Raw genomic sequence first — 19,630 nt, 5'->3', positions numbered from 1 at the left:
TATCGCAACGATGGAAAGAAATTAACACGAATACAGAAGCTATAAATAAATAAAATAACATCATTTACCTAATGAATTTCATGCAATTTACATGAATAAAGTCTTTCCAAAGAATCTTTTGAAAGAATTTCTAAATTCGAGGGTTAAAATGAAATATTTCAAACTATAAAAACATGTTTAAGATAAGATAAGCTAAGCGGTTTGGACACGAGAAAAGGGCTAAAAATGGCTAGGGGCCAACATTTTCTTAGTACATCCCCCCGTCCATTTAATCACACCTAAATCAAAAAAGAAAGGAATAGAAGTGCTGTTTTGCCACGTAATTCCAGCTTGTCAAGCATTGCCACATCAGCTCCGATTTGTCTTTTTCCGAAATTTTAGTTTTCTTTTATTCATTTCTGTATACCAAAAAATAAAATAAAAATAAATAAATAAATAAATAATTGAAGATCTTGAAGCAATGACCAACCAGCACAGAGTTCTTGGTTCTTCCCAATAGACAATCCTTAATCGTTGAGGCGAAATAATGGACTGAATTTTGACTCATCTTCAATCCTCTCTAAAACCCATTTCAGATCAAACCCTAAATTCTCTATCTTCCCATTTTCACCCTCGTTTCTCAATTCCTCGCAGTATTCATAGTCGTTTACAGTAATTTATTTCAATGGCTGATGCTTCAGAAAGCTTGGGGTCGGAATCGGCGGCAATTGGGATTGACTCAACAACCAAGGACGAGCTCTGCATGGAGATCGACCCGCCTTTCCGCGAGAATTTGGCCACAGCTGATGACTGGCGGAAAGCCCTCAGCAAGGTTGTTCCTGCAGTGGTCGTGTTACGCACCACGGCTTGTCGGGCCTTCGACACTGAATCCGCTGGTGCGAGCTATGCCACTGGCTTTGTGGTCGATAAGCGCCGTGGGATTATCCTCACCAATCGACATGTTGTTAAGCCAGGTATTTTTTTACCTTGATTTCAGATATTTCATTTTCTTGCTGAATATGGAGTAGAAGTTCAATTCTGCTTTCTAGACATTGTTGAGCATCTGAAATAAGCTAGGTTTTACATATAATCGGTATCAGAAAGTCAATGAAGTCTATCAACTGTTTGATGGGCGTGATTGTTTTACATTGTATGGATAATTGCTGCCCCCTATAAATTTGATTATCTGAATCAAGATAAATGCTGCACAATGCGGTGTGTTTAAATTTCAAAGCAAGAATCAGCCATCAGGAATGCCCTTTTCTCTTGGGTTTACTAATTGTTGTCCATCTAGTAGCAGAATTATACATTGTATGAATCTGTTATTGTTCTGTGTCACTTATAATTGTATGAATCTTACAGATTTGGCCATCTATTTTAAAATTTCTTCTTGTATTCTTTGTTTTCAGGACCTGTAGTAGCAGAGGCTATGTTTGTGAACAGGGAAGAAGTTCCTGTACGACCTATATACAGAGATCCGGTCAGTCTATCTGTTTCTTGATTGAAAAATACTTGCTACTATCCTTCATATAAATGGCTTATAGCCAACCAATTGGTTTAATACTGAAGTCATTACGACGGACTTGTGAAAAAAAGGCCTTTGATTTTGGCTGGAAGTTCAGACATTTGTTAAGAATTGTGATGTCCCACATTGGTTGGGGAGGAGAACAAAACACCATTTATAAGGGTGTGGAAACCTTTCCCTAGCAGATGTGTTTTAAAAGCCTTGAGGGGAAGCCCGAAAGGGAAAGCCCAAAGTGTCTGTGCTTCATAGCAAAAGAAAGCATGGGTTCTGAACATTTTATTCTGTCATTGAGTAAAAAAAAAAACACAAGTATTTAACATATTGTTTAACTTTCTGTTTTGCAGTTTTATAGCTTTGTTTTTCTTAAAGTTTTTTATTTATTTATGATGAGATAGGAGTGACCACTAATATTTTGCACGTCGCTATCATCTTTATTAGGTCCATGATTTTGGCTTCTTTCGTTATGATCCTGGGGCAATACAATTTCTTAACTACGACGAGATTCCCCTGGCTCCAGAGGCTGCTAGTGTTGGACTCGAAATCAGAGTTGTTGGCAATGATAGTGGCGAGAAGGTACAATATCATTGATTTATCCTTGTTTCTTAAAAGGAAAAAGGAAAAAAAAAGGAGAATAGAAAAGAAAAAGAAAAATATTGTTCAGTCCAGTCCTTGCATTATTTTTCCTATTGCTAAATGATGAACTATGTTGAAGTACTGGCATATATTGCAAAAAAAGTTTCATCCATTATTTTTTAGTATGAGACTTTGTAGGACTTTTAGCTTAAATGCCAAATAGAAAGGCAATATATATATATTTTGAGACAGTGGACTTGTTAGATTACTTCACTCAAGTTAGCATCCCCTGCATTCCTACCAAGCCCAAAAATCAATTTGTAGATTCAAACTCCAATGGGGCTAGAAACGTGTTGAGTATTTTCCGACACATACATGAACACTTTTAGCTTAACTGCATTCCTACACATACATGAACTCTTATTTAATGATTTTACAGGTTTCTATCTTAGCTGGTACCCTTGCTCGACTGGATCGGGAGGCTCCTCATTATAAGAAGTAGGTTATGCTGTTTCATTGTCTTTTTCATAAATTATTTTTTCAGGTTATTATTTTTACTTCAAATGAAACATTGAATTATGGTCTAGGTATTATGCATTCCTATTTAGCATTTTATATTAAAGAATTTGCAGTATATAAAATACTTTTATTTTCAAGTTGTTTATAGAAAATAAAAAATAAACATACATTTGATTTTATTTTTGACAACAACACAACTACGTGAGTTTTGTTTTATTTATTTTTTCCTTACTCTTGTTTTCTTTATTGCGTTTGTTCACAGCGAGTTTTATTCTTTTTCCTACTTTTTCCATTTTGTTTAGATTATTATTAATGCAAGAAAGTAGTAATGAAAATCGGTGGATTTTTTTAGATTTTTTTAATAATTATTAATTTTTGAGTGTGTTATGTACTTTTAAGAAATATTTCAATGTTAGGAATATATAAGGTTTTATGTCTTTAAATATATTTTTTTAATTTCAAATGAGATTTACTTCTCATACTGCCTCAAGACTTGCGCTTCACACTGGAGCAGTAATCATCACGACTTTATACTTTGTTTTAGTTTTTCTGTTACTTGTCTGTGACCTGTTGCCTGCTGTTTGTCAGGCCAATTAAATATTTTTTGTTTTTGTTTTTGTAGCATAACGATTATTTTTACGTTTGTTGCAGAGATGGATATAATGATTTCAACACATTCTACATGCAAGTGAGTGATTTAACTTTTCGTGTGTCAATGTTTCTTTTTTCTGTCTTTTGCTATAACTGATGAGGAATTGAATTTACGACATGAAAAAAAAAAAAAAAGAAGAATGGGTGGGGGATTAGGCGTAGGGTAGGGCCGATCCTAACCTACTTAAGTCGTTCATAAACTGAAAAGATATGAAGAGAGTTCGAAAGAACTTCCAACAATAGAACAGAAACGAAGAATAAAAGATGCAAACAAAGGGAAAGAGCCAACTCCAGCTTCAATCTTACGACCGCCAAAACTCTCCAAAGTTATTTGACCATTTAAAAAGGCTTGGAACTTGAAATGAAAAAGTTTGATTTCGTGTCTTATTCTTTAAGCAGTCTTGTATTGTCATATTAGTTTTGTGCCTATATCCTATGTACATGTCTATATTTCTTTGGATGCCTACTTATTTGTTTCAAGTTTTAAAATGATTCATGCTTTGTTTAATCTCCTGAGTCGCATTTTATTTCAGGCTGCATCTGGAACTAAAGGTGGCTCAAGTGGTTCCCCAGTAATTGATTGGCAAGGCAGGGCAGTGGCATTGAATGCTGGAAGCAAGTCCTCAAGTGCATCAGCATTTTTCTTACCTTTGGAAAGAGTATGTCCTTTATAAATTGGTGGCTCAGATGGTGTGCAGCTTTTCAGGTTTGGATCCATTTCCTTACGACTACGTTTATATTGAAATTTTGTTACTAATGCAGGTTGTTAGGGCATTGACATTTCTTCAGAAGGGCAGGGATTCTTATGACAATAAATGGGAAGCAGTTTCCATTCCCCGTGGTACGCTTCAGGTTTGTTATTGAAACAATCCTTATAAAATTCAAGTTCAAAGTTTTCCTTCCCTCTGCTGGCCGCTTTAAGTTGCTTGGAAGGTTTTTTCCACTTTCCTCATTCAAGATACTAGTGGCTTAGTTGTTCCTACATAAAAAAACCCTGCTCTGACTCTCAAGGGATTCTGGTGTGACCGTATTTTATTAATGACTGCTGTGCATGTGAGAAGTATTACTCTCACATGTTGTTCACAAATTCACATTTTGCCTTTTTTCTGGATGTAGGCGACCTTTCTCCACAAAGGATTTGATGAGATACGTCGGCTTGGCCTCCAAAGTGAAACAGAGCAGGTTTACTTCGTGCTCAAGCCTCTCGTTCTTTCCATAATTTTTTTTTCGAAATGAATTAAAGCTTTTCTTGTTTGTATGACTACCTTGTTTAGATGGTCCGCCTGGCTTCTCCACCCAGTGAAACTGGAATGCTAGTTGTAGACTCCGTGGTAATAATAATATTTATTTTGTCTTTCAATTTCAAGTTACGATTTGACTTATATTACAATGATATTTGTATTAATTGGGGTATTTTATTTTCCCCCATTAGAATCATACGCTCATCATGTTTCCTTTCCTTAACCAATGAAAAATTTGTTTCTTGTTTCCCTCGTGTATCTATTCGTTACTCTATAGTTGTTTTCGAAAAAAAATTAGGCTTTATATTAACCTTCCATTTATTTTGACATTGTTGCAGGTGCCAGGTGGCCCTGCCCATAAACTTTTGGAGCCAGGTGATGTGCTTGTTTGCGTGAATGGAGAAGTAAGAAGAATCTTTAATTCGAAGACTTCAATTATTTATTCCTTTGATCTATGCCTTTTACTGTGGAAGTCTGTCTCCTTACGTTCATTTCTCCTTCCTTGTCTATTGACAAAGACATCGATAACCCCGTCTTTATTTTTTTTGTTGAGAAATAAGTAACAAGAACCCTTGTACGATTTGAGAGCAGGCGCATTTGGGCACTAAAGAGTTTTACTGATGGACTCTTTGGTCGAGAATATTAGTGTTATTTCCCAAGGTTGGACTTGGGTTTAACTTTGACTAATAATCATATTTTGTGTATGTGCTTGTTTTGTATCTTATAGAGTTTCTTCCTTAATACAATAGTTTCTTATCAAAATATTAAAATGGTTTCTGTTTTTGGTTGACTAGATTCCTTGTTCAATCTGCCATGTAAATTATTTTTTTACAATGAAAATTTCTTTTGTTAAAAAATGGTACAGGTAATTACTCAGTTCCTGAAAATGGAGACTCTACTCGATGACAGTGTGAAACAAACAATTGATTTGCAAGTTGAAAGGGGTGGCACATCATTTACAGTACACCTAGTGGTGAGGCGTTTTCTTTTCGTAATGTTGAACTCATCATTGTTTAATTTTGTAGGCATTATTTGCCAAACATCTTTGTTTATTTTCTAAGAATTTACCCAAACGTTTAAAAAGGCGATTCCTGAAAATAATTCCGAACAGGCTCTATCAATGGTGTAGCAGCACTTATGGTCATTCATTTGTTTTATGAAATAAGGAATCTCCAATGTGATGAAAAATCAAATGAGCTGATTTTCTTGCATGACAATGTACTTGTCACTTTTATATTTTCATCCGTTCGTGTTTTGTCGGATAATGTTACTAAAATATTTCCACTTTGTTTTTATTCAATGTGCTATTGAGCTTGATCTGCTTATGATGTAAACTTCAGGTACAAGATCTACATTCCATAACTCCTGATTACTTTTTAGAAGTAAGCGGTGCAGTGATACATCCCCTTTCATACCAGCAGGTGAGTGGATACTGCAGTTTGTGTATGATACAAAAAGTGTCTATTCACATATCTAATGTTGGCGCTCCATCGTTCTCCTCGACTATTTGTATTTAAAGCATTGTATACTTGCATGGCCAGTATATTCAAGCTCATGTTTGCTTCAAAAGTTCATTGTTTAGCTTATTTAGGCTTGTGTCGACTGTTTCTTGAACCAAAGCCATGTTTAGCTTGCTTTATAGGTTCTCTTTACCATTATTAACTGGTTATCTCTACTTTTTCCCTTGGTATATAGCTTTTAATGATTATGCCTCTTGAATAGCACAATAACTTCGTTTAGCTTTTCATCAATGCAGGCCAGAAACTTCCGTTTTAAATGTGGTCTTGTCTATGTTACAGAACCAGGGTACGTTTGTTGTGATCTTATATTGGTTGTTATGTTATTTTTAGTTGAGTGCTTTCTCATAGCTAGAGTTGGTAGTAATTTATCCTAGTCATCTTCTCATGACCATACCATGTTTCTTTCAATCATCAAGTTCAAATTTGGGTATTAAGATAAGTTCATTCATTTGGCTTTCCTTTATTTTTCATCTTATTTTCCTGTGAGTGATGGAAATAAGGAGTTGTAGTGTCAATTCTATTGACTTTTGCATTTGGATAGAAGAGGACATATTTTTTTGTTGAAAATATGAAGAGCAAGTCATCAATCCCCCTTTTCTTAGCCTATTTGCGGTGGTTAGAAAGATCCCTTGTTGACCTTTTGCATCTTCCTATACTTATGCACTTCCTCAAGCATATGAGAGATTGAAATGGTACAATTCGACTGTTGAAAACAAAGGTTTCCTTCTGGGTGGTACTTTAGGTGCTGTGTTTGGTCACTTTCTGGAGGGAGAAAGTTACTTAATTTTCCAGTGAGGTTCTCCAAAAAAGATTGGCATGCTTTTTGGGAGCTGCTGAAGGATTTTCTTCCAAGTTATGAGGTTCTCCAAAGAGTCATGGAAATGGAGCCAGTAGCTGTAACGAAGGAAGAAATTTACTTTCGAGTCGTGTCTACACCTGAGATAATTTCATCCTTTATTTCTAGTTTTTGTACTTTTGAGCATTAGACTCTTTTTTGTGGAGTCAATTTTCATTTCTTGACTTGTCAAACAAAACAGTTTAGTGCTTAGGCTGTTTGCTTCATATGATCGTTCTGAAATCACAAGCTTTTAGGAAGGGACTAGAGTACTTCTTGTGAATGTTTTTTATGTTCTTAGAACTTATTTTTCTGTATGCTCTTAGAACTCTGTTCTCTTTCTTCAACGTACTTATTTCCCTCGTTTTATTCCCTTTCATCATTCCGTAAGGTTTGATCCGGAAGAATTTGACCTTAAATTTGACATATTTCTTTATTTAAGTGGTTTGTATACTTTCTATATTGCAGGTATATGCTGTTTAGAGCAGGCGTTCCTCGTCATGCTATCATTAAGAAGTTTGCTGGTGAAGAAATTTTAAGAATTGGGGATCTAGTCTCAGTGTTATCCAAATTGTCAAGGGGTACTCGAGTTCCATTGGAATATATAAGCTATACGGATCGTCATCGAAGAAAGGTAGGTAATTGTAAGATGGAGCATCTTTCATTAAGATAGAAATGAGTGAATACACAAGAGTCTAGCAAGCCAGTCAAACAAAAATGGAAAATGGGCATACACACGAGTTTTCTTGTAGTTATTACTTCGGCCTCATCTTTTTGTGTTGAAGTCTTTCTTGTAGTTCATTGTCATGTTTGTATGTTCTTGTATTGAAAGCCCAGCTTCTTGTATAGGAAAAATAATCAAAGATGAATAACTAAAAAGCCTCATTATTCCAATTTCTATGTAAAATTATAAGGTCGTCTTTGTTGTTGCTTCTTCATAGATCAATTCTCTTATTTTAAGTTCACCTTTGCATTGTCAAGTTTATATTTAAAGAACCTTTGATTCTTTTCTTATGCATTAATGCATACTGTTCTCCTTCTGGAATTCTGATCAATTTGTTATTTCCTCTTTTGATACCCGCAGTCTGTCCTAGTCACCGTCGATAATCATGAATGGTACGCCCCTCCTCAAATATATGTTCGTGATGATAGTACTGGTTTGTGGATAGCCAAGCCGGCTATTCAACCTCACGTTCATTTGCAGTCTTCTCCAATGACTAATGTGGGAGAAGGTTATATGAACCAATCAGTTTTACTCAATGATGATTCTTCTCATATAAGACATGTGCATCAAGTGAACAACCCTGAAATAATCGATGGCGTAGTTAGTATGGAAACCAATTTTGAATACGTGTCAGAGGAGGCACGTTCTCAAGATAGATCTGATGCTGGAACTAAGAAACGAAGAATGGAAGATGATCGATTGACTGATGGAAACATTGCTGACAGTTCTTTTCTTGAAACTCAAGAGACCATCTTGGAAGATGCAACAGCTACGCAAACTGCAGTTTTACGCGACTATCAAGGGGGAACAGTGGCAGCTGTTGCAGCTAATGCTTCATTTCCTGAACATATTATAGAGCCCACTCTTGTGATGTTTGAGGTAATATTGCAATGCTTTTTTTGAATAAAGAAATTTTTGGTGAAATCAAATGATGTACGAGAGATGCAATGCATCACCAAAGGTAGGTAATATTGTAATACTTGTAGATAATGATGAAGCATTCATCTTATGACCCTCGTTTTTTTTTTTTTACTTTCTCCATTTAGGTTTTCCTTCGTTCACTGTATATCGTGTTCGGTTAAATAAACGTTCGTTGTCTTAAAACAAAATGATTTTTTCATCACCCTGCAGGTTCATGTGCCACCATCATGTATGCTTGATGGTGTTCATTCACAACATTTTTTTGGGACAGGTGTTATAATATACCACTCTCACAGCATGGGACTTGTTGCCGTGGACAAGAATACCGTCGCGATATCATCTTGTGATATCATGCTATCTTTTGCCGCCTTTCCGATAGAGATTCCAGGGGAGGTAAATATTTTGTAGTCTATGTCAATTATGCCAACAATCACGCACTGTGATTCTTTTACCGTACTTCAAAATAGCTCTCCATTTTCACTTATAGGTGGTCTTCTTGCATCCTGTTCATAACTATGCTCTTGTTGCATATGACCCCTCTTCTCTTGGATCTGTTGGTGCCTCGGCAGTTCAGGCTGCAAAATTACTTCCCGGTATTGTTTTCTTTCTTTGACTACCTAATGTTATCACAGAAGTTTTTTTGAGTGTAAACACACCAAAAGGTGAACTACATGAAAGATCCCCTGTTAGAACTTAAAAATGGAAGATTATTATTGTTAAAAGGGTTTTTAGATTTACACCAATAACTTGCATTAAAGACAACCAAATTCCTAAAACTATCAAAAGTGAGACTGCATCTTTGGAAATCCATCATGAACATTGTAAGACGTAACCCAACACCAACCGAAAACAGTTGGCACAGATATCTTGAAACGATAAGTAACGGAACAAAAAACAAATAGGTGGCCTGGACATTCTGTGTCAGATGAAAAAGCTCCATTTCCATTCTGTTCATTGACTGTGTTTTACAATAGTTTGTCTTTTGTTTAATTTTATTTTTACCAAGTAAGAAACTCTTTACTCTTCCTGAACAGAGCCTGCATTACGGCGTGGCGATTCAGTCTATCTCGTTGGATTAAGTAGAAGTCTGCAAGCAACTTCCAGAAAATCAATTGTAACCAATCCTTGTGCTGCATTAAATATTGGCTCTGCTGATTCTCCGCGATACAGAGCTACTAATATGGAAGTAATTGAGCTCGACACTGGTAAATGAACCTTTTACGACGTAAGTAGTAAACCATCAATTATAACATCAAGATGTCTTATAATTATAATTTTATTTCAGATTTTGGTAGTACTTTTTCGGGAGTGCTCACAGATGAGCATGGGAGGGTCCAAGCTATTTGGGGAAGTTTTTCTACTCAGGTTAGTAAGTTTCTCCTCTAAACCAAACTTTGTCGTTGAACGTGGCTTACACCTTGGATCACGTATGCAGCTCAAGTTCGGTTGCAGCTCGTCAGAAGATCATCAGTTTGTAAGAGGTATTCCTATATACACCATCAGCCAAGTCCTTGACAAAATTCTTTCTGGGGCAAATGGGCCTCCTCTTCTAATAAATGGAGTGAAAAGGCCAATGCCCTTAGTTAGAATTTTGGAAGTTGAACTTTATCCAACTCTGCTCTCAAAGGCCAGAAGTTTCGGACTTAGCGATGAATGGGTGCAGGTATTTTTCTAGTATGGTCAAGTTTAACTTTCTAAGCATGGTGATTATGCTGGATGTACATCTTTCTAAGTGAACTTAGTTAGGGACATTTTTTATTTACAATGAATTAATATCTTTATATCCATCCTTAAATGTAAAGGTCGTACTTCCAACAATAATCAGGATTATATATGTAATGGCCCAAGCCCACTGCTAACTGATATTGTCCTCTTTGGGCTTTTCCCTCAAGGTTTTTAAAACGTGTCTGCTAGAGAGAAGTTTCCACACCCTTATAAAGAGTGTTTCGTTCTCCTCCCCAACTGATGCGAGATCTCACAATTCACCCTTCAGGGCCCAACGTCCTCACTGGCATTCGTTCCCTTCTCCAATCAATATGGGACCCCCAATCCACCCTCTTCGGGGCTTAGTGTCCTTGCTGGCACACCGCCTCGTGTCCACCCCCCCTTTGGGGCTCAATCTCCTCGCTGGCACATCACTTAGTGGTTGGCTCTGATACCATTTGTAACAACCCAAGCCCATTACTAGCAGATATTGTCCTCTTTGGGCTTTCTCTTTCGGGCTTCCCTTCAAGGTTTTTAAAACGCATCTGCTAGGGAAAAGTTTCCACACCCTTATAAAGGGTGTTTCGTTCTCCTATCCAACCGATGTGGGATCTCACAATATACTTTCAATGTACTTTGAATGTGGTGATGAACTCCATCTATACTCCATTTTTCTCAATCTGAAATCTGAATTATGTTATACAACTCGAGTGCTCGTTGGTTACTTTTGGCATTTGTTATCACTTGATAATATTGTTTATGTTATCGCAATTTGTTGGCTATCTCACTGTTCCTTAACCTTCATTCAAGGCTCTTGTTAAGAAAGATCCAATCAGGCGGCAGGTTTTACGAGTTAAAGGTTGTTTAGCTGGATCGAAGGCGGAAAATCTACTAGAGCAAGGAGATATGGTCTTGGCGATAAATAAACAGCCAATAACATGCTTCTATGACATAGAAAATGCTTGCCAAGAACTAGACAGAATTAATAGCACTGATGGAAAGCTTAACATGACTATTTTCCGGCAGGTGAGCCAAAAGATATGCCTTCACTGTTTGTTTCTCTTTTTATTTCTTTCCACTTTCTTATAAACTGGTCGTCCGAGTCGGGTGGGGAAAGAGAAATAGTGTCGAGACCAATAGCGTTTATGATATTATGCTTGAACAGATATTACTAAATTTTATATGGTTTCCATGGCATTTCAGGGGCACGAAATTGATCTACTTGTTGGGACGGATGTACGAGATGGGAATGGCACAACCCGTGTAATAAATTGGTGCGGTTGCATTGTTCAAGATCCTCATCCTGCAGTGCGTGCTCTCGGATTTCTTCCTGAAGAAGGTCATGGTGTGTATGTAGCAAGGTACTGCTTTATTAGCAACTTTTCGGTGTACTGATTCCAAATTAGATCGTAATACCCGAGTCAGCTTTTATAGATTGTCGTGATTATTTTAAAAGCATATTTACTCCGTGTCTGGCCTCGTCTCTTTTCCAGGTGGTGTCATGGGAGTCCAGTTCATAGATATGGTCTTTATGCTCTTCAATGGATAGTTGAAGTAAATGGGAAGCTAACTCCTGATTTAGAGACTTTTGTTAATGTCGCTAAGGTATGATTTCGTCGTTTGAATTCATTTTGGTCTCTGGGGTTCATTGGTATATTCATTTTGGTCACTAAGTAAATGGATAATGACTGCCACAGCCCCTTCCCAATCATTGCAATCATTGTTGGACATAGAATATTCTTTGAGCACCTGTTAGATAGAGCATACCGGTGGCACGTTGCATCGATATCGACTTAATTTGTTGGGTGGCAAAATGGCAATAAGCTCAACAATACCATTTAGCTGTCTTTTTTCACTCTATTCATCTTGCTAGAAGGATGAAGATAGACATGGTTTGGTGGTTTAGGCTCGAGTGTGAGCCCTCGAGAGAAGGGAGGTTGCATGTAACAGTCCAAGCCCACTACTAGCAGATATTGTCCGCTTTGGTTCGTTACGTATCGCCCCGCTAGCCTCACGGTTTTTAAAACGCATCTGTTAGGGAGAGGTTTCCACACCCTTATAAGAAGTGTTTTGTTTCCCTCTTCATGTCTGCTTTGGCCCATTACGTATTGCCGCCAGCCTCATGGTTTTTAAAACGTGTTTGTTAGGGAGAGGTTCCCACACCCTTATAAGAAATGTTTTGTTCTCCTCTCTATGTCCGCTTTGGCCCGTTACATATTGTCGCCAGCCTTGGTTTTTAAAATGCGTACCACACCCTTATAAGAAATGGTTCATTCCCCTCTTCAACCGATGCGGTTGGAGAGTTATATTGAATTCAAACAAAAGTGGGACTCTTGAGGCAATCAAGAATTTCATCACTTAGCAACCATCGGATTAAGTCTCATCAAGCCACCCTCGAACTAAACCCCTTCCTTTTTGTATTGTAATTTTTTTATGAGTAAGGCTATCATTTCTGTAAAATTTCTTTTCACATCTTGATCAAGAAGCTTAACAGTGATTCTTTTCTATGTTGATCAGGAACTAGAACACGAGCAGTTCGTCCGTGTGAGGACTGTCCATCTCAACGGGAAGCCTCGTGTTCTAACACTGAAGCAAAATTTACATTATTGGCCTACATGGGAGTTAAGGTTTGATCCCGACACTGCAATGTGGCGTCGTGTGACAATTAAAGCATTGGACTCGAATAACCGGTCGGTGATTGGAGGTTGAAGTCAAATTGGCTCGAACTAGGGTTACCATTACAGCTGCCTCACAATTTTGAAATCAGTTGAGAAATTTCACAACATTTTTAATCAAATTGCCACACCAGTTCATATTGAAGTAAATAGCTTAATGTTTGGGGATTTCATATTTATGACTATAGTTTTTTTTTTTTTTTTTTTTCTGTATATTGGAATAATCATTAATTATTATAGTCTGCCAAAAAATGAAAATAAAGTAATTGTACTCTTTATGTTTCTCCTATTAATAAGGATCTGACCATTTTGCCCCTTTATAAAATGTTTTAAAAAATTAATTAAAATAACATCACAAAAACAAATATATATATATATATATATACCAAACTTAATACATTAATTTACTATATATTTCTATTCATCCTTTACCACTTACCAAACACTATGAGATCCAAAGCTCCACAGGCAAGGCCCACCACCACCAGCGCCGCCATGGCTGGCGGCTTCCCAACTGCGCCGGAGAAGTAATACCAACGGTTCTTTTCATCATTCTGGTATAGGTCACTGGGAACGCCTGTCGTGTAAATAAACCTCAGAGGCGGTGGTGGAGACGACAATGTCGTATAAGTAAACCTCGGAGGCGGCAACGGTGGTGGTGGTAGCGGTGGCGATGGCTGCAATTGCTGAACAGATGGGTTGGAACAAAGGGTTGTTGAGTCACAATTTATCTCCGTGTCGGGATCGAGCGGACTGGCCGATATCGGCGGAGAGGTTTGTATGAAGGAAAGGAGAAGAGAGAGAAAAATGGCGGCGGAAGGCGCCATTTTCAGGTGTGTAAAGCTCTCTGAAGCCAATGAGGATTGTGTTGGCAGAGAGAGGAGATTTAATGAAGAATGTGAGCGTTGGGCTGTACTTGCAAATAGTGGGAACGGGAAGGACAATTTAGTCTTTTTGCACCTTTTTATTTTTTATTTATTTATTCTTTGAATTTTAAAAAAAATACGAGAAAAATTAGAAGGAACATTGAATTTGTGATAATTTATTATTAAATATTTTAAAAAATATATTAGAAAAAATAATGAGAAATCTTGAAAGGGTTTGGACAGTGAATTGCATGTGGGTGTTGTAACTGTGGTGGGCTCATCCCCACCTAATTTTTTTTTCCTTTAAATTTCTTTTATTTATCGAAAACGAAGCATTTTTTAAAAAAATGCGAAAACCTCTATGTAGTAGACGCGTTTTAAAAATTTAAAGAGCACAATGTCGGGTAGCAGTCGACTTGGGCGGTTATAATTACATTTTTATTTCATTTTATTGGTTGGACACGTGTCGTGAAATGGTAGAGTAGCAAACGTGTCGCAGTGTAACTGATGAATGATCTTACTCGAATTTTTTAGAAAGGCCCAATCTACGCTCAAAATGGGCCTAAGATATGGCCCAATCTACACTCAAAATGGGCCTAAGGTATGGCCCAATATATTTTTGGTTGGTTTAAGACGAGCCCAATTCATAGACACCCACAAAGTATTGATCAATGTATGCTTGAACGGTAGGATCGGTAGCCACGTCGTTTGCTTTTCACTAATTAATTGGTTAGTTTAATATAATACCAATATTTAATTATAATAAATTCCCAAGTAGACTCATCCTATTCCTATGTTCTTAAATTCTATGGGACAAGACCACACTAAATGTGAGCATGTGTGTTTTCTTGACTTTCCTTTTTTTATAATTAATTCATTTTTTTTATGTTTACTATTTTAATTTATTGCTCATTTATAGCAATCTATATTATTGTTACAACTGGCTACTATAATAATAGATTTGAGGGAAAAAAATTATGGTTGGAGTTTTTAGTTTATATAATATATTTTTTTTTCTCTAAATTAATAAAAATATATTTTTTTTTGTCTAACAAAATACTTTGAATTTTTTAAAAGTTTTACGCCCTTAAAACTTTTTAAAATTTTTTTTAAGTTACTTTTTAATTAAAATTATTAATATTTTATTTTAAAAATACTCTCAAACTTTCAAAATAATTAAAAAAAAATTAAAAATTAAAGGTAATAAGTTCTTATAATTTTTTTTAATAAAAATAAAATTTGTTAATGTTATAAGTATTAAAAATATATTTTTTAATTTTTTTAAAAAAAATTAAAAAGGTATTAAAGAAACTTTCAAAAGTTGAATTTTTTTTAAATATTATTAAAAATTTAAAGATATTTTTTAAATAGATACTAACGACTCCCATTTAAAACTAATTATCATGACATTTTTGAAACTCTTTTAAAGTTTAAAGATATTATTAAAATTTTTTAAAGTTTAAAATGCATAAATTTATTAATTTAACCTATAATTTTTTTTTCCAAACTAACTTTTTTAATTTATTGCTCATTTATAACCATTATTATTACAACTTGCTACTCTAATAATAGAATATAAAATAAAATAAAAACATACAGACATACTCAAATTTGGTGTTACCCATAATCATTTAATTTCTCTAGACCTACATGTTATTATTAGTTAAAAACTCGAAAAAAAGATTATAAAAACACTATAAACAACTCGAGACTAAAATAATTAAAACGTTACTCAAAAATCCCTTAAAAATAGTTATAGAATATATGATCACACGACCTCATAACATATTAAAAATGTTAGATATGTATTACACCATTAATTACATATATAGCCGTACATTCAACAAATTTAAAATTTTGAAGTTTATTAAATATTTTAAATAAATATTTGATATTGCAATTGAACTAAAAAAATATATAACGGCATTTTTTCTTTTAATTTTTTAATTAAAAAAAATTATTTATCAACTTAAATATAGTTCAACCGATTAAGATATACATAAAATTTTAACTAGTAAACTGCGAAAAACGAGACCGTCAGTTGGTTTTAATATTTTACTTAAATAATGGACTGTCATGTAAGTGTAGCTTTTATAATTGTTCTGAACAAATAAATTATATATCATAAATTAGGCTATTTAGCTTTAAAAAATTTAAATGTTTCAGGTTATTCTTTAAAATTTAAATTATGAATTTAAGCTGTTATTATCGTTAATATCGTTAATTATGTGTTTTTTAGTTTATGTATTTATTTTCTAAAAAATAAAATGTCCAAAAAATCACAAATCTATATATTTTAAAACTTATTAACGTAAAAAATATCGATAATATATAAAAGAAAAAAAATATATTTTTATTGTTGAAAGTCTGAAGTGGCAATGAAACTTTTTACAAACAGCCAAATTGACTGACTCAAGTCAAATGGTCAAAGTCAACTTTTAACTGGTAAACTATGGTGACAGCCTACTTTACATCACCTCCATTTACCATTCGCCACGTACTCAACTGCCTTCTATTCTACGCAATTCATCCTATCATTCTAGTTTTGTTTTTTTCACACTATAATCATTATTTTTTATAATGGAAAAAGTTACAAAAACTTATTAAAGTCATAATTTTAATTTTATCAAATATTAAAATTAAAATATTTCTTTTAAGGTTGATAATCGAAAATTAGTCAAAATGTTTTATTTACCGACTTTGAGTTATGAATATATATAATCTTTATTAGCTATATAAATAATATAATAAGTTAATCGGCTAATTAATTTGGATATAAGTTTAGCGTCGAAAACATAATGTCAAACAAATAAGCTATAATGTACAATAGACACTGTGTTTAAGGAACACGTGTCATATTTAATTATAACCGTCAATATTAAATTATTGTTTTATGTAGTTTTTGCAATTAATTTTGTTAACTTATACACGTCTCAAACATAGTAATAATGTAACGCATGTGACAAATAAATTGCATGATTGGACAAAATTATAAAGTCTAGGCTTGCCATAGATACACCTCTTCTTCAAATAATGTTTCATAAACTAATTCACCTCATATTTAATAATTTTTTTAAATCGCTTGTAAATGATAAGAAATATATAAAATTAAATTTTAAATAGGAGGGTAAAATTGTAATTTGATCATAATATCTATAAAACCAATAATAAAATTTGAAGATAATATATTTTGCTCGTAGTGTTGTAGTTGTCAAATTGTTATCGGGCCCATTTTTGGCTGATCGGTGGCGTAAGTATTAGTTCAATCGTTTATTCAATCCCCTAAAAAAAATTTGGTGCAATTTATCAAATCCTCGCGTGCTTAATGTCGATGTCATATGTATAAAATATTTTTAAATTAATAAATAGGCATTTTTAACAAATTTTACTTTTAAATTAGTAATATGATTTTTTTTTTTTTTCTCTTTTCNAAAAAAAAAAAAAAAAAAAAAAAAAAAAAAAAAAAAAAAAAAAAAAAAAAAAGTGGATGAAATGCGGCTTGGACCAACGGAATCGTTGGGATAAGTTCAGAGGAGCATAAAAAGCCCTGCCCTCAATTCGCTTCACTCAACAAACCCTCATTTTCCTCTGTTTTTGCCGTCCGCCATGGCCAAGCCGTTCCCAAGCTTTTCAAATCACTCTTATCATCTTCCATTTTCCTCACCATCGCTCGTCGCTTCAATCGCAGTGCTCTCTATCTTCGCGCTCGTGATTTTCCTCTGCACTTCCTCGAGAAAATCGAAGAAACCGAACCTGTTGCAGCAGAGAAACTTTGTGGCGAAGGTTAACAGTAACATCAGTTCTCGAGCGATTTCCATCGCGAAGATGATTTCGTGGCGGAAAGTCGAGGCGGCGGATGAAGATGAAGGAGGAGGAGGAGGAGGTTTTGATTTGAGTGGAGATGATTATGATGATGAGGTTTGGAGGAAGACGATTATCAGAGGCGAACGGTGTCGTCCGCTTGAATTTTCAGGCAAAATTGATTATGATTCTGATGGTAATTTGTTGTGTGATTCGAAGAGGGAGTTTAAATCCGTTGGATAAAAGGATTTCGCGGTTTAATTAACTTTATCGTGATTGTGAATTTACTGTATCTTCTTCTTCTTATTCTCTCGCACTGATTTTTGTTATTTCGATCAACTGGCTTTTTTTTTTAATTTTTTTTTTTTTTTTTTTTTTTTACGTTTCTAGTCTTGGAAAATTACATGGTTTCTAAACTTTTGATCGGTCTTTGATTTTTTTTTAAATATATATTAGAAAAAAAATCCATTCCATATAAAATAAAATTAGGTTTATAAATTTATTTAAAAAAATTATAATAAAGTGATTATAAAAATAAGTTTGGAGAACCATTAGCAAATTTGAAGGAAATTTTTAACCAAATAAATTTAAATTGAGTTTAGAAATTAAATTATAAATATTAAATTTATGTCGTTAAAATGATTAATTTTTTTTAATATCATGCATTTATTATATAAGATTGGTCGTATTATTTTAGTTTTATCAAATAATTTCTACTTATAACGTCAAAAAAATCCTTTGAATTTAGATATACGGTTTGAATTTGACACATTTATTTAGTGAAAAAAAATGTTCAAATATTTTTTCCCTTCAGCCATTATTCGGTTGTTTTTATACTTTTCAATGGTACTCCTTTTTACAGAAAAAATTGTCTACAATACCCTTTTAAAAAATAATGTAAAGAAATTAATAAGGCATGAAATAAATGGAGTAAGAGGGATAATGTGGACATTTGATTAACATGGGTATAAATGAGTGCAGGTAAGAAGTTGGAAAAATTATGGGTTAAAATAATTAAATTTTGAAACTCCTAATTATTTAATTATAATATTTAAATTTGATTGATTGAATTTACATCGGACCTCATATGAATCATTTCTATTTTTTTCAAGAGAAGTTCGGTTTCAAATTTCGAGAGAAGTACGTCTGCTCAACATCTCAGGATCAAGCGTTAATGAGTACATTGAACTATTCATGGGACAAAAGGTCCTCACACTCGAACACGACTCAGTTATTAGAGACACACTATACTAATGAACTATAGCCCGTCCAAATTAATAATTACAAGCTTCTCAAATAATTATCAGCCGTGAACTGAGACCAAATCAATCGTATTCTATTCTTATCGATCAATTCCTAGAACGAGGATACACGAACTCATTCTATACATTAGAGAGAGAGAGAGAGCCAAAATGAAAGGTCAATGCATTGCCATTGTGCAGAACCATCCTCTTCATTGTTTCACAAAGCTCACTCTTTTCTGCAAATATTTAGGGTTTAAGAAACAATTATTAGTTTATATTTCAAAAGGATTAATTATTTTATTTTTTAAAAATAAATTTACAAATGCTACATATATATATATATATATCAAGTGGAACTTAAGCTCTCCATACTATATTATCTCAAAAAATATATATATTATTGCCTCATCAACATTTTCCCTATTCATTTCCCGAAATAATAATAATAATAAATATTTTAAATTATAAAAGATGTGTCCCCAACTAAGCACTTTAGATTTATGTGTTGTTTATTTACTTTTGACTTTTTTTTTTCAATTATATTTATTATTTACTAAAACCCTTTTATTAAGTTTTTTTTATAATCAAAGTCAATAAATATATATTTATTTTGTAAGTCAAATATAAACTCATACCCACCCCACTCTTTTTATTTTTATTTTTATTTATTTTTAATTAATTTATTTAAATTATCTTTTATTTACTTTAATCTTTTATATATAAATATATACGCATGCTTTATAAATTATTTTTAAATTAATGTAATCTAAGAAAATAAATTAACTATTTTCTTGAAATTTAATTAAGATATAAAAAGTACTTCAAAATACAAAAAAAAAAAAAAAAAAAAAA

The 19,630-nt window shown here is 33.8% G+C and overlaps 3 protein-coding genes across 3 annotated transcripts in view; 1 reads left to right on the top strand and 2 right to left on the bottom strand.

The window, feature by feature from the left end:
• The first annotated feature begins 444 nt into the window (after positions 1–444).
• Positions 445–13,043, top strand: LOC111452157 (protease Do-like 7). The gene is made up of 24 exons (XM_023092730.1): positions 445–953; positions 1,389–1,459; positions 1,943–2,077; positions 2,517–2,575; positions 3,248–3,284; positions 3,781–3,906; positions 4,010–4,099; positions 4,364–4,429; positions 4,522–4,578; positions 4,827–4,892; positions 5,354–5,461; positions 5,829–5,909; positions 6,245–6,294; positions 7,312–7,477; positions 7,928–8,446; positions 8,699–8,881; positions 8,976–9,081; positions 9,523–9,693; positions 9,774–9,853; positions 9,924–10,151; positions 11,003–11,218; positions 11,396–11,553; positions 11,686–11,797; positions 12,710–13,043. The coding sequence occupies exons 1-24, from the start codon at positions 665–667 to the stop codon at positions 12,899–12,901; spliced, it is 3,366 nt and encodes a 1,121-aa protein (XP_022948498.1). The 5' UTR covers positions 445–664; the 3' UTR covers positions 12,902–13,043.
• A 252-nt stretch (positions 13,044–13,295) lies between these two features.
• LOC111452509 (leucine-rich repeat extensin-like protein 2) lies at positions 13,296–13,694 on the bottom strand. Its single transcript, XM_023093278.1, has one exon. It carries the CDS (start codon positions 13,692–13,694, stop codon positions 13,296–13,298), a length of 399 nt encoding a protein of 132 aa, XP_022949046.1.
• Positions 13,695–18,740: 5,046 nt separating this feature from the next.
• Positions 18,741–19,630, bottom strand: part of LOC111452165 (uncharacterized protein At1g66480-like) — a 2,278-nt gene continuing 1,388 nt past the window's right edge. The window contains exon 2 of the mRNA XM_023092739.1: positions 18,741–19,014. Within this exon, the coding sequence (XP_022948507.1) occupies positions 18,988–19,014 (27 nt within the window). The 3' untranslated portion in view covers positions 18,741–18,987. The remainder of the gene's footprint in view (positions 19,015–19,630) is intronic.

Source organism: Cucurbita moschata, unplaced genomic scaffold, assembly GCF_002738365.1.
Source record: "Cucurbita moschata cultivar Rifu unplaced genomic scaffold, Cmos_1.0 Cmo_Scf00014, whole genome shotgun sequence".
In the NCBI taxonomy this organism is placed as follows: domain Eukaryota; kingdom Viridiplantae; phylum Streptophyta; class Magnoliopsida; order Cucurbitales; family Cucurbitaceae; genus Cucurbita; species Cucurbita moschata.
Note: the sequence above shows the minus strand (reverse complement) of the source record. Positions and strands in the feature narration are given on the sequence as shown.

Excerpts from the sequence above, each read along its gene's own strand:
- LOC111452157 (XM_023092730.1), top strand. The coding sequence starts at position 665 with ATGGCTGATGCTTCAGAAAGCTTGGGGTCGGAATCGGCGGCAATTGGG. Across the intron at positions 4,579-4,826 it reads TGCTAGTTGTAGACTCCGTG|GTGCCAGGTGGCCCTGCCCA; the intron begins GTAATAATAATA and ends ACATTGTTGCAG. Across the intron at positions 6,295-7,311 it reads GTCTATGTTACAGAACCAGG|GTATATGCTGTTTAGAGCAG; the intron begins GTACGTTTGTTG and ends TCTATATTGCAG.
- LOC111452509 (XM_023093278.1), bottom strand. The coding sequence starts at position 13,694 with ATGGCGCCTTCCGCCGCCATTTTTCTCTCTCTTCTCCTTTCCTTCATA.